This window comes from Oncorhynchus kisutch, linkage group LG4 (assembly GCF_002021735.2).
Source record: "Oncorhynchus kisutch isolate 150728-3 linkage group LG4, Okis_V2, whole genome shotgun sequence".
In the NCBI taxonomy this organism is placed as follows: Eukaryota; Metazoa; Chordata; class Actinopteri; order Salmoniformes; family Salmonidae; genus Oncorhynchus; species Oncorhynchus kisutch.
Genome location: NC_034177.2, coordinates 52,506,995 through 52,521,599, shown reverse-complemented (window position 1 = coordinate 52,521,599; position 14,605 = coordinate 52,506,995). Strand labels below are relative to the sequence as shown.

At 42.0% G+C, this 14,605-nt stretch overlaps 1 protein-coding gene across 1 annotated transcript in view; it reads left to right on the top strand.

Moving 5' to 3' along the window:
- The first annotated feature begins 2,361 nt into the window (after positions 1-2,361).
- Positions 2,362-14,605, top strand: part of LOC109889687 (5'-nucleotidase domain-containing protein 3) — a 32,272-nt gene continuing 20,028 nt past the window's right edge. Inside the window, exons 1-6 of the mRNA XM_020481299.2 lie at positions 2,362-2,913; positions 3,748-3,932; positions 6,614-6,688; positions 7,394-7,449; positions 8,335-8,425; positions 8,788-8,925. Of these exons, the coding sequence (XP_020336888.1) occupies positions 2,601-2,913; positions 3,748-3,932; positions 6,614-6,688; positions 7,394-7,449; positions 8,335-8,425; positions 8,788-8,925 (858 nt within the window). The 5' untranslated portion in view covers positions 2,362-2,600. The remainder of the gene's footprint in view (positions 2,914-3,747; positions 3,933-6,613; positions 6,689-7,393; positions 7,450-8,334; positions 8,426-8,787; positions 8,926-14,605) is intronic.

Here is a 14,605-nt window from a genome sequence, read left to right as displayed (position 1 = left end):
TCACTTAGAGAAGCTCATAGCCTACCAGACATTCATAATGCAAAACATAAGAAACATTTATTCACGCAATAAAGAAAAGCAGAGCGATAGGATATTTTAGGGACATAAATCTATGCATGTGCAGGAGGCATGAGCAGACATGTAATCCACGGTCAACTCAGTAGCATCTAGGTTTCTGGGATAACCTGAAATATTTTATATGATTAATGGATAGATAATTGTATCTGCAGTAGACTGTCCGTTATCTGCAGCTTCAACAACCAACCACAAGGCGGTGGTCAGGAATATTTTGTATTAAGTGGTGATAATGCTGTGTGTTTGTGTGTGTGTGTGTGTGTAGCTTATTTTGCAGAACATGAGCTGTATATATCCCTTCAATTACAATCTCAGAATTTTCTGCATGTCATGCTGTGGTCAATATTGTAGAAAACTGAAAATTGGTTAAATAGCTCTTACACAGCCTGGAGGTGTGTTGGGTCATTATCCTGTTGAAAAACAAATTCTGGTTATTCTAAGGGCAAACCAGATGTGATGGCGTATCGCTGCAGAATGATGTGGTAGCCATGCTGGTTAAGTGTGCCTTGAATTCTAAATAAATCACTGACAGTGTCACCAGCAGAGCATCCCCACACCATTACAAATCCTCCTCCATGCTTCACGGGGGGAACTACACATGCGGAGGTCATCCATACACCTACGCTGTGTCTCACAAAGACACAGCAGTTGGAACCCCCAAAAATTGGACTTATCAAGGACAGATTTCCACCGGTCTAATGTCAATTGCTTTGTGTTTCTTGGCCCAAGCAAGTCTCTTCTTATTGGTGTCCTTTAGTAGTGGTTTCTTTGCAGCAATTTGACCATGAAGGCCTGATTCACACAGTCTCCACTAAACAGTGGATGTTGAGATATGTATGTTACTTGAACTCTGTGAAGCATTTATTTGGGCTGCAATTTCTGAGTCTAATAACTCTTCAGCAGATGTAACTCTGGGTCATCCTTTCCTGAGGCGGTCCTCAATGGGAGCCAGTTTCATCATAGCGCTTGATGGTTTTTGCGACTGCACTTTTCAGTATTGACTGAACTTCATGTCTGAAAGTAATGATGGACTGTCATTTCTCTTTGATTATTTGAGCTGTTCTTGCCATAATATGGACTTGGTATTTTACCAAATAGGGCTATCTTCTGTCTACCACCCTTACCTTGTCACAACACAACTGATTGGCTCAAACACATTAAGAAGGAAAGAAATTCCACAAATTCATTTTTACAAGACACACCTGTTAATTGCTATTCATTCCAGGTGACTACTTCATGAAGCTGTTTGAGAGAATGTCAAGCGTGTGCAAAGCTGTCATCAAGGCAAATTTGAAGAATCTCAAATATAAAATATATTTGGATGTGTTTAACACTTTTTTGGTTACTACATGATTCTATATGTGTTATTTCATAGTTTTGATGTATTCACTATTATTCTACCATGTAGAAAATAGTACGAATAAAGAAAAACCCTGGAATGAGTAGGATCGTCCAAACTTTTGACTGGTACTGTACGTCTCGTGTCTGAGCCGTTGAATTGCAACTCCGCTTTGTCTCTTTACTGACGTTTTGCATGTTTGATTGCCTTATGGAGGGAATAACTACACTGTTTGTAGTCAACCGTATTCCCAGTCACCTTGCCATGGTTAAATGCGGTGGTTCGCTGTGATGCCCCTCAGCCTGCAGTGAATGTCATTAATCAGAGGTATCCTGAGATACTAATAGTAAAGAAGGTAGACTTTGTTGCGTTTATTGCGCAAATTATAAATTAAACTGGACAAACTAAAACTTTATTTTTTTAAATAATAGAAATCATTGTGAAGGTGGCCAAAATATTTTGGGATCTTCAGGACTTCACGGAGGAAACGTTACAGGGAATAATGAATTAAGAGTTTCCCCCCTCTCAGGTTCCTGAGCCTGTGTTGGTATCTGAGTAGACATTTGAATCTTCTTCAAGGAGGAAAGCTTTAATTTTTGTTCCTCCTTCCCCTTCCCCTATTATTCCTGTATTAAAGTTTATCCGTTGTCACCCCATCCAATAGGTGGCGGCACGCACCTCTAACGTTTGTTTGCAAAACGCTATAATACTTTTTAAGAAGAAGACGAAGAATAAGAAGGTCTGTCAGTTTGAGTGTTGACCATAGAGAATGATAGAAGCCTCTAAATGGCCAAAAAGCGCTATTGAGGGCATTCACCATTTTCACGTAGTCAACTGGGCGGTACTTCCAACTTCATTGGCTGATACCTCCTGGTGACCCTGTTGGAATAATGTCCTGGGTCATCAGGAGGTATCAGCCAATCGTGAAGAAGAAACTTTACTACTCACCATGGAGACAGCCTCAAGGCTCTGCCCATGCCATCGCAGATGCTATAATGACACAGATTCAAAACTTAGTCCTCTATCTATATCTACGGTGTTGTGAGTCGAACCAAGGAAGTGACGTTGCCACGGAAGAGCATGGACCGATTCGTTTTCTGTATTTACAGAAGAGTGCTCTAACCGAGTGCATTTACAGAGCCCAGGACCTACACGCTGGTTACTGACAAACCGAAGGCGACTAGTCATGACGCCGTTGTCACTGTACTTGTGTAGTCTGTTAAAAAAGAACAAGTTGTTAATTTGCTACAACTACTTACATACGCACGGAACACCACTTCACCTCGTCGATCGGGCGGCGCGGAAGACTCGACTCGCTCGGTTATTGGATATGAATTTCCGTGCAGTGTTCCGTGGTAGGGTCACTGGGAAGGTTTTGGCGCAACAATCCGGTGCCAAAAACTATAGGGAGGCTACTATGTGTACCAGTTCCGCAAGTGGCCAGGATATGACCAACTGGTTGTGGTCTATTTACAACGAAACCAAAAAACAGACTGAAGGTAGGGCATGCATTTGTTTAATTCAATGAAAACAAGTGTGGTTTAGGATGCAAAACAATATTGTCCAATAACTCATTACTCTGTAGCATATTCCTTTGAAAGACTCGGTGTAACATTCACTTAGCTAGCTGCTGTACCAGGGGTGTCATGTCAATAATAAGTACTTATTGTATGCCAGTTATTGTACCAGTTAAAAACGGGTACCTATTATTGTAGCTACCACTTACAAGTATTTATTATTGTACCAGAGACACTGGACATTTCACCTGCTGGTGACCACTGTCAATGGCACAATGTCAAAGGCATCCTGAACTGTTGTTGACTGACTGAATGGACATAGACTGTGACACTGGCATGTTGTTTTACACTGTGATTGCTTGCTCTCCCTCCCGTAGTCTCTGGAATACAGGCTTTTGAGACCCAGCAAATGGGCAGTGGACTCATCATGTCCAACATAGAAGGGGCCAGGGGTCACCAAGCTCTTGAAAACCCTTCTCTGTATGTTGGGTTTTTAGCAGTTACATTCACCCACATTTGGCTCCATGTGAACTACATTTCCAACTATGTGTTTTAAAGTTTAGAAAAGTAAATGATTATCACTTTCAACCCGGTTTTGCACAGATCCACAAGCTGTGTGCCACCGGTTGACTAACTACACCTCCCCAGTTACGCATACACACACAGGTGTTTGGAGCACACTATATAGTGCAGGTGGCCGCCTATGTCTTCCGTCTGTCTTCCGTAAACAAGCGATGTAACAGGGAGATGTGGCCATATGGGGACACTAACCCTAACCATATAAATGTCTTCACCCTATTATTCCTTCTATTTTAGCCTTGATCCCAGTGATATCTAAGAACAGTGTGAACCCCAACACTATCTTTGCCAATAATGAGATGAGTCTGCACGATATAGAGATATATGGGTTTGACTATGACTACACCCTGGCTTTCTACTCCAGACACCTCCACACCCTCATCTTCAACATCGCACGGGACATCCTCATCCAGGAGCATAGGGTACGTAGTCTGTTCCTCCAGTCTAGGCTGAACTCAGATCTGTAGCAGAGGGATCTTTCATGTGACAGGGATGCAGAGGAACAGTAGCCTGATCCCGGATCTGTTAATGCTCTCTTGACAACACTTATGTTAATTGTCATACCAAGTTTGTGCCATATTGCCGATTGCTCACTGGGGCCAAGGTTGGCTTGACAATGAATGGCAAGATAGCACAAACTGATCTGGGACCAGAGTCTGTTCCTCTAGCATGGTGTCCCAGATATGTTTGTGCTGTCTTATCAGTAGGACTTGGCAAGACAGCAGATACAAAATAGCCAAATGTTATGGTCATTGTCATGCCAAATCTATTTGTGCTGTGTAGCCATCTCCTACAGTCATTGTCATGCCAAACTGCCACTGGCATGACAATAACCATATGTGACTTGTTTCAGGAAACTAGGCATATGGCGCGCGTCACTACTTCGCAGGAGAGACATTTGAATGAGTTTTTTGGCAGAAATGCCGTTCGAACATGTGAACTTTCATGTGCCTTAATAACAAACATGTATGCCTTCTGTAAATACGAATTAATTGTTAAATTACGACCCTAGTTGGTTTAGCCACAGAAAAAGGGAGCAACCTTCCCACTAGCCATGATTGGCTGATATAACGAGTGGCCTGGACATGCCTGCCATGTAGCACCCTTCTGTCTATTTGAGCTGGTCATGTGTAGGTAATCCTGTCTAACGTGGCTTTTAAAAACATATATTGCACAGTAGAACTGCATAAGTGTTGATCTCCACTTTCTGGAGGACCGAGTTTTGAAATCAGTGGAATTAGAGTATGATAGCTAAGGAGATTAAAAAAATGCCTGTCTCTGGATTACATCTTCAAACTAAGGGCAACCATGGCATCTGTGGCAGAGAGGGAAGTGTCCATCCATGTATATGGATAAGATAGTCTAGCTGGCTACATTTTCAGCTATTACACGTTTCTAAATTTGTCAGTGGTTTTCATTTCAAGTTAGTTAGCTAGCTGGCTGGCTGGCTCGCTAGCTAACGTATATGATCTGTGTAGCAATAGTATTTGTATCTCAGAGCCATTTGCTTTGCTAGTTATAGACTGTTAGCTAGCTAGCTAACATTGAACCTGGTTGGTTAGCTACCTGCAGATTCATGCAGGGTAGTAACGTCATGATTTGGAATTATGGTTCATTGTTTAGCTAGCTAGCAGCATGTCTTAACAAAAGACTCCGCTATGCAAGTAGAAAGGGGCGGCAGGGTAGCCTAGTGGTTAGAGTGTTGGGCTAGTAACTGGAAGGTTGCAAGTTCAAATCCCCGAGCTGACAAGGTACAAATCTGTCGTTCTGCCTCTGAACAGGCAGTTAACCCACTGTTCCTAGGCCGTCATTGAAAATAAGAATTTGTTCTTAACTGACTTGCCTAGTTAAATAAAGGTAAAATAAAAATAAATAAATGTTAATGATGTCACTGCAACAACTGTTGATAGACTTAGCCAGAGTGAATTTACCAGATATCTACTCCAATTTCAGAGCACTCTCATCTGAGTGTACCAGAGCACAGAATAACTGACGAATATACGAACGCTTACCACCCTTTGAATATGGCCGGTGTCAGTAAACGTTGGCAAAAAAGCTTAAATTGTTGCTTAAATTGTTTCCAGCAGCACAGTTGCAGTCACCAACGCTCTGGATAGCATAAAAACCGCCTAACGAGCTCTGCTAGGGCGAGTTAAATGGTCAGTGAGCTCTTCTCTTATTTGTGTCTGGAAGTAGCTAGCCAACATTAGCCAGTTAGCTTGGGTGCTTGACTGCTGTTAGGACAGAACGCTCAGATCAACCCTTAAAGAGATGGGTGGGGCTAAAGCTTAAGCGGGTGTGAACAATGCTGAATGGGTGTAGACAAAGAAGACCTCTCCTGTAGGTGTACCAAAACATTCAAAGGACATTTTCTCAAAAGTGAGGTTATAAGTTTATCAACTTTCAAAGCAGAATTACCTTTCCATTGTTCCTCATCTGTAGTGTATGATATACCATTGTGTAGCTCTGAGTCTCTACTTTTATCCAATGTAAAAAAAAAAAAAAACACTTTCATATTTTGCCACATAAGACTGAATTGAGCCGGTTGGTCACATATGAGTTGGTAAGAAGACAGAAACAGCTCTTCTAGTCCTTGGCATGCCAGATCATAGGAGTTTACAAGACAGTATTAACAAATCTGACCAGGTTTCTTTTTCTCTGCTTTTCCTCTGCTCTTTCATGTGATGATGAAATCTGCTCCAGATACATAATCATAGAAACAGAAAGCTATTTTATTAGGCTATGTAATTCTGTTGTACTTGACAGACCACAGTCAGGCCGCGTCTTGTTCGTAACCGTGACAATTCTCCCCCTCCATTTGATTCAACACTCACAATTTTTCTTCCATAGTGAGATATTCTATTTGGTGTCAGTGTCACCCTATTCAAGTTGACAAATAATTTTTTCGTAGTCGTGGGAAATTCTCTGGAGTCTCTTGCCTTTCAATTCCTTTCAAGGTCTTCTATGATGAGTTTTTCTTCAATGATTGAATGACACTGACGTTAACTTTTTCAGTAGACTCTGCACACTTCTCAATTAGTTGATATGAGACATTTGTGTTCCACTCAAAGCTCGGATAACATCTATTTTCCTTCCTCTTTAGTACCCCGAGGGCCTGCGTGAGTACGAGTACATCCCAAACTTTGTTGTCAGGGGACTGCACTATGATGTCCAAAAGGTGAGCATGGTTGATATGTATAATGGGCAACTGGGCATTTTTATACATGACTCTGGTGGGATGTTAATTACTTAACTCACGGACCAGACCTGTGTGGAAGCACCTGTTTTCAATATGTACTATATATAAACAAAGGTATGTGGACAACCTTTTCAAATGAGTGGATTCAGCTATTTTCAGCCACACATGTTGCTGGCAGGTGTATAAAAGTGAGCACATAGCCATGCAATCTCCATAGACACACATTGGCAGTAGAATGGCCTTACTGAATAGCTCAGTGACTTTCAACATAGGATGCCATCTTTCCAAAGATGCTGTTACTGTTATTGAAACGTCTAGGAGCAACAACCGCTCAGCCAGTGAACTGGAAGGCCACACAAGTTCACAGAGTGGGGCAGCCGAGTGCTGAAGCGCATAAATTGTCTGTCCTCGAATGCAACACTCACTACCAAGTTCCAAACTATCTGGAAGCAACATCAGCACAATGACTGTTCGTCGGGAGCTTCATGAAATGGGTTTCCATGGCCGAGCAGTGCCACACAAGCCTAAGATCACCATGCGCAATGCCAAGCATATCCTTTCTTTTTCCAGTTATCTGTAGCTGTTATAAGGCTTTATATCACTTCTTGTGTGAATATTACATTTCTGATTGGCTGACAAGTGCCAATCTTTTTCTAATTTGTGTTAATCAATTATTTGTTCCAGGCATTACTGATGAAGATAGATGCCTTTCACTACATCCAGTTGGGAACAGTATACAGGTATGTACTATCACAGTTTACAATCAATCCCTTTACATTCAACACTCTTTTGGATTTAAACATATGGATGGAGTGGCATATTGGAAGTGTATGATAGTACAAACTTAACATTTTTTATTTTACCAGGTAGGCCAGTTGAGAACAAGTTCTCATTTACAACTGCGACCTGGCCAAGATAAAGCAAAGCAGTGCGACAAAAAACAACACAGAGTTACACATGGGATAAGCAAAAGTACAGTCAGTAACACTATAGAAAAATATATATACAGTGTGTGCAAATGGAGTAAGGAGATAAGGCAATAAATAGGCCATAGTAGCGAAGTAATAACAATTAAGCAAATGAACACTGGAGGGATTGATGTGCAAGTAGAAATACTAGTGTGCGAAAGAGCAAAAAAGTAAATAAAAACAATATGGGGATGAGGTAGGTAGTTGGATGGGATACTTACAGATGGGCTATGTACAGCTGCAGCGATTGGTAAGCTGCTCAGATAGCTGATGCTTAAAGTTAGTGAGGGAGATATGTCTCCAACTTCAGCCAATCATTTTTCATTTTATTTTTTGCAATTTGTTCCAGTCATTGGCAGCAGAGAACTGGAAGGAAAGGCGGTCAAAGGAGAAGTTTGCATTGGGGATGACCAGTGAGATATACCTGTTACGGCTGGGTGTTATGGTGACCAGTGAGCTGAGATAAGGAGGGGCTTTACCTAGCAAAGACTTATAGATTACCTGGAACCAGTGGGTCTGGCGACGAATATGTAGCGGGTGTATTTGGCACCATGAGTGAAGGATGCTTTGTTGCGAAACAAGAAGCCGAATTCTAGATTTGATTTTGCATTGGAGATGCTTAATATGAGTCTGGAAGTGTTCTCTTGTCACATGTAGGGGTCTTCACCCGGTGCCAGACAAGGAGGTGATTGCCATGTACGACGGCTGCCACGTTCCTCTGGAGAATATGAGTGACTTTTATGGCAAGGTAGGGCTCATCTCCTCTACCCTTCTACATTCACTATATACAGATCAGCCTAATTTACCGTGATAAACTTACCCTTTTACATTTCGCAGCAAGGCCACACTGTTTATCCCAGTCACTGTGGTCATGAACTTTTTTCACCACTACGATACTGTAGTATTATGTTTATACCCTGTGGAGCCCAATTATAGGTAATCAGTGAACCCAGAAGCAAATCTTACATGTGCTTGCTAACTATTTACAAAATGTACTTCTGTGGGCAGAGGTTAGGGATACACTTCTGTTTTGCATATCCTAGTAACACCTCACTTTACTAATGTCTTGTCCTATCTGATCTTTAATAATCTCCCCTCTATCCTCCACAGAGTTCCCATGGCCACACTATGAAACAGTTCATGGATATCTTCTCCCTTCCAGAGATGAACCTACTGTGCTGTGTTAATGACTACTTTATGAAGCACAACATCGACTACGAGCCTGTCCACCTCTACAAAGACGTCAAGGTAAAGAGACCAGAACAGTGGTGTTCCAAAGACACCTTCTTTGGACTGGAACTGCAGCCGATGGGGGAAACCTCATAAGGAGAGGCAGTTTCCCAAATACAGGTTAAGCATAGTTCTTGACTAGTTAGAATCATGTTCAATAGAGAATCTCCTTTCAAATTGGCTTGTAGACCAATTACTGTTCAAAAAGGTTTTAATGAAATAAAGATCAGAAAATGGTCTGAAATGTTACCTGATGGTGGAGCTCTAAACATGCGCAAATTCCCATAGGAATTTTAAGTGCAGAGCTTCTGCCTTCATTTTTCATCTTACAGGAATGATATACTACTGTACATGTGTGGAGCAAGCGGAAGGCTCTACCTATCCTTTGATGTAAATAACCCCTGTTTGATTCCCAGGTCGTCCACTAGATAGCAGTTGCATTTGGTTTGGGTAGTCAGTCACTGTGCCAAAAACGGCAGAACGGATCTTCAAGCCGACATCTTAAAATGACCGTAGCAATCAGGGCTTTGAAGCTATAGTTATTTAAAATAAGACACAGGCAGATGAGGGAATTTCTTACTTCTTGTCCCATTCAAGGATTTGTATGACATTGCCAGCAGTAAGATTTGAGTTCGATTTCCAAAAGACAAGAACTGTAGCTTTTCAAATGATATCACTTTTCTATTTTCTGGTACCAGGTCCAAAACAACCACTCAGAGTTGAATAGGTTAAAACAGCTACAGAGTTCAATGGCTGTGAAGGAAGAAAACTGAGGATGGATCAACATTGTAGTTACTCCACAATTATGACTTAAATGACAGTGTGAAAAGAATATTACACATATCCCTAAACAAGTCACTAAAGTAATACTGCAAATAAACATGGGGCTCCTGAGTGGCGCAGCAGTCTAAGGCACTGCATCTCAGAACAAGAAGTCGAATCTAGGCTGTATCACACCGGCCATGATTGTGAGTCCCATAGGTGCGGTGCACAATTAGCCCAGCGTCGTCCGGGTTTGGCCGGGGTAGGCCGTCATTGTAAATAAGAATTTGTTCTTAACTGACTTGCCTAGTTAAATAAAATAAAATAAACACTTTTTGGCTTAAACACAAAGCCTTAATTATGTTTGGGTCAAATACAACACATAACTGAGTAACTATCTCCATATTTTCAAGCATGGTGGTGGATGCATCATGGTTTTGATATTTTATTTATTTATTTCACCTTTATTTAACCAGGTAGGCAAGTTGAGAACAAGTTCTCATTTACAATTGCGACCTGGCCAAGATATAGCAAAGCAGTTCAACACATACAACAACAGAGTTACACATGGAGTAAAACAAACATACAGTAGAAAAATAAGTCTATATACAATGTGAGCAAATGAGGTGAGATAAGGGAGGTAAAGGCCATGGTGGCGAAGTAAATACAATATAGCAAGCAAAACACTGGAATGGTAGATTTGCAGTGGAAGAAGGTGCAAAGTAGAGAGAAATAATGGGGTGCAAAGGAGCAAAATAAATACAGTAGGGGAAGAGGTAGGTGTTTGGGCTAAATTAAAGATGGGCTATGTACAGGTGCAGTAATCTGTGAGCTGCTCTGACAGCTGGTGCTTAAAGCTAGTGAGGGAGATAAGTGTTTCCAGTTTCAGAGATTTGTGTAGTTCGTTCCAGTCATTGGCAGTAGAGAACTGAAAGGAGAGGCTTGTTATGCTTGTAATCGTTAAGGACTAGGGAGTTTTCAGGATTAAAAAAAACTAAATGGAGCCCAGCACAGGCAAATCCTAGAGGAAACTGAGATTTTGCGGAAAAAGATCAGGGTACCTTGTGAGGATCAGGCGACAAGTGGCTAATCTGCCTTTGCCTTCCATCCTGCTAGCTAACGTTCAATCGCTGGAAAATAAATGGGACGAACTGAAAGCACGTATATCCTACCAACGGGACATGAACTATAATATCTTATGTTTCACAGAGTCATGGCTGACTCTTAAAGACTACAAAGGGAGCTAAACAACTTGTATGCTCGCTTCGAGGCAAGTAACACTGAAAACATGCATGAGAGCATCGGTTGTTCCGGACGACTGTGTGAACACACTCTCCGCAGCTGATGTGAGTAAGACCTTTAAACAGGTCAACATTTCTCAAGGCCGCAGCGCCAGACGGATTACCAGGATGTGTACTCCGAGCATGCACTGACTAACTGGCAAGTGTCTTTACTGACATTTTCAACCTCTCCCTGTCCGAGTCTGTAATACCAATGTGTTTCAAGCAGACCACCATAGTCCCTGTGCCCAATAACTCTTAAGGTAACCTGCCTAAATGACTACTGACCCATAGCACTCACATCTGTAGCCATGAAAGCCATGCTTTGAAAGGCTGGTCATGGCCCACATCAACACCATTATCCCAGAAACCCTAGACCCACTCCAATTTGTATAGCATCCCAACCGATCCACAGATGATGCAATCTCTATTGCACTTCACACTGCCCTTTCACACCCGGACAAAAGGAACACCTATGTGAGAATGCTATTCAGCTCAGCGTTCAACACCATAGTTAAACACCATAGTGCCCTCAAAGCTCATCACTAAGCTAAGGACCCTGGGACTTAACACCTCCATCTGCAACCGGATCCTGGATGTCCTGAAGGGCTGCCCCCAGGTGGTAAGGGTAGGCAACAACACATCCGCCACGCTGATCCTCAACACGGGGGCCCCTCATGGGTGCATTCTCAGTCCCCTCCTGTACTCCCTGTTCACTCATGACTGCATGGCCAGGGATGACACCAACACCATCATTGTTTGCTGATAACATAACAGTGGTAGGCCTGATCACCGACAACAATGAAACAGCCTATAGGGAGGAGGGTCAGAGACCTGACCATGTGGTGCCAGGACAACAACCTCCCCCTGATTGTGGACTACAGGAAAAGGAGGACCAAGCACGCTTCCTGTAGTGGAGCAGGTTGAGAGCTTCAAGTTCTTTGGTGTCCACATCACCAACAAACTAACATGGTCCAAGCACACCAAGACAGTCGTGAAGAGGGCACGACAAAACCTGTTCTCCCACAGGAGACTGAAAAGATTTGGCATGGGTCCTCAGATCCTCAATGTTTTACGGCTGCACCAGACTATTTGCATTGTCCCCCCCCCCCTCTATGTTGCTGCTGCTACTCTGTTATTATCTATGCGTAGTCACTTTAATAACTCTACCTGTACATATTACGTCGATACCGGTGCCCACTGTATATAGCCCGCAATTGTTATTTACTGCTGCTCTTTAATTATTTGTTATTCTAATCTCTTTTTTTTTTGGGGGGGGGGGTATTTTCTTAACTGCATTGTTGGTTAAGGGCTTGTAAGTAAGCATTTCACTGTAAGGTCTACACCTGTTGTATGCGGCACGTGAGACAAAGTTTGATTTGATTGTCTGCTTTCCACCAGACACTTGGAAATGAATTCACCTTTCAGCAGGACAATAACCTAAAACACAAGTCCAAATCTACACTGAAGTTGCTTACCAAGAAGACAGTGAATGTTCCTGTGTCTTGAGTACAGTTTTGACTTAAATCTGCTTGAAAATCTATGGCAAGACCTGCAAATGGTTGTCTAGCAATGTGCAACTAATGTGACAGAATTTAAAAAAAATTAAAATAATAATTGGCAAATCCAGGTGTTAGATTTGACTTATCCAGAAATACTCACAGCTGTAATCACTGCCACAGATGCTCTACAAGGTTTTGACTCAGGGGTGTGAATACTTATACTACCAGTCAAAAGTTTGGATACACCTACTCGTTCCAGGTTTTTATTTCCTTATTTTTAATATTTTCTATATTGTAGAATAATAGTGAAGACATCAAAACTATAAAATAACACACATGGAATCATGTTGTAACCAAAAGTGTTAAAGAAATTAAAATATATTTGAGATTCTTCAAAGTAGCCACGCTTTGCCTTGATGACAGCTTTGCACACTCTTGTCATTCTCTCAACCAGCTTCATGATGTAGTCACCTGGAATGCATTTCAATTCACAGGTGTGCCTTGTTAATTTGTGGAATTTCTTTCCTTAATGCCAGTTGTGTTGTGACATTGTAGGGGTGGTAGACAGAAGATAGCCCTATTTGGTGAAAGACCAAGTCCATATTATGGCAAGAACAGCTCAACTAAGCAAAGAGAAACAACAGTGCATCATTACTTTAAGACATGAAGGTCAGTCAATACGGAACATTTCAAGAACTTTGAAAGTTTCTTCAAGTGCAATCGCAAAAATCATCAAGCGCTATGATAAAACTGGCTCTCATGAGGACCGCCACAGGAAAGGAAGATCCAGAGTTACCACAGGCACACCTCACCATCAACTGTTCAGGGGAGCCTGTGTGAATCAGACCTTAATGGTCAAATTGCTGCAAAGAAACCACTATTAAAGGACAGCAATAATAAGAAACTTGCTTGGGCCAAGAAACACAAGCAATGGACAATTAGACCGGTGGTAGTCCAAGTTTGCGATTTTTGGTTCCGACTGCCGTGTTTTTGTGAGACGCAGAGTAGGTGAACGATTTATCTCTGCGTGTGTAGTTCCCACTGTGAAGCATGGAGGAGGATTTGTGACTGTGTGGGGGTGTTTTGCTGTTGACGCAAGCAGTAAAATTTGATTTAAAAAACAGATGAGAACTTTATTGAACAGTGGGGACTGTGAAGCAACAGAAACATTGGCACAGACACATGCATACACACACACACACACACACAATAACATGCACACTATACAGTGGGGCAAAAAAGTATTTAGTCAGCCACCAATTGTGCAAGTTCTCCCACTTAAAAAGATGAGGCTTGTAATTTTCATCATAGGTACACTTCAACTATGACAGACAAAATTAGAGAAAAAAATCCAGAAAATCACATTGTAGGATTTTTAATGAATTTATTTGCAAATTATGGTGGAAAATAATTATTTGGTCACCTACAAACAAGCAAGATTTCTGGCTCTCACAGACCTGTAACTTCTTCTTTAAGAGGCTCCTCTCTCCTCCACTCATTACCTGTATTAATGGCACCTGTTTAAACTTATCAGTATAAATGACACCTGTCCACAACCTCAAACAGTCACACTCCAAACTCCACTATGGCCAAGACCAAAGAGCTGTCAAAGGACACCAGAAACAAAATTGTAGACCTGCACCAGGCTGGGAAGACTGAATCTGCAATAGGTAAGCAGCTTGGTTTGAAGAAATCAACTGTGGGTGCAATTATTCGGAAATAGAAGACATACAAGACCACTGATAATCTCCCTCGATCTGGGGCTCCACGCAAGATCTCACCCCGTGGGGTCAAAATGATCACAAGGACGGTGAGCAGAAATCCCAGAACCACACGGGGGGACCTAGTGAATGACCTGCAGAGAGCTGGGACCAAAGTAACAAAGCCTACCATCAGTAACACACTACGCCGCCAGGGACTCAAATCTTGCAGTGCCAGACGTGTTCCCCTGCTGAAGCCAGTACATGTCCAGGCTCGTCTGAAGTTTGCTAGAGAGCATTTGGATGATCCAGAAGAAGATTGGGAGAATGTCATATGGTCAGATGAAACCGTTTTTGGAGGACAAAGAATGCTTTGGGGCTGTTTTTCTGCAAGGGGACCAGGACGACTGATCCGTGTAAAGGAAAGAATGAATGGGGCCATGTATAGTGAGAT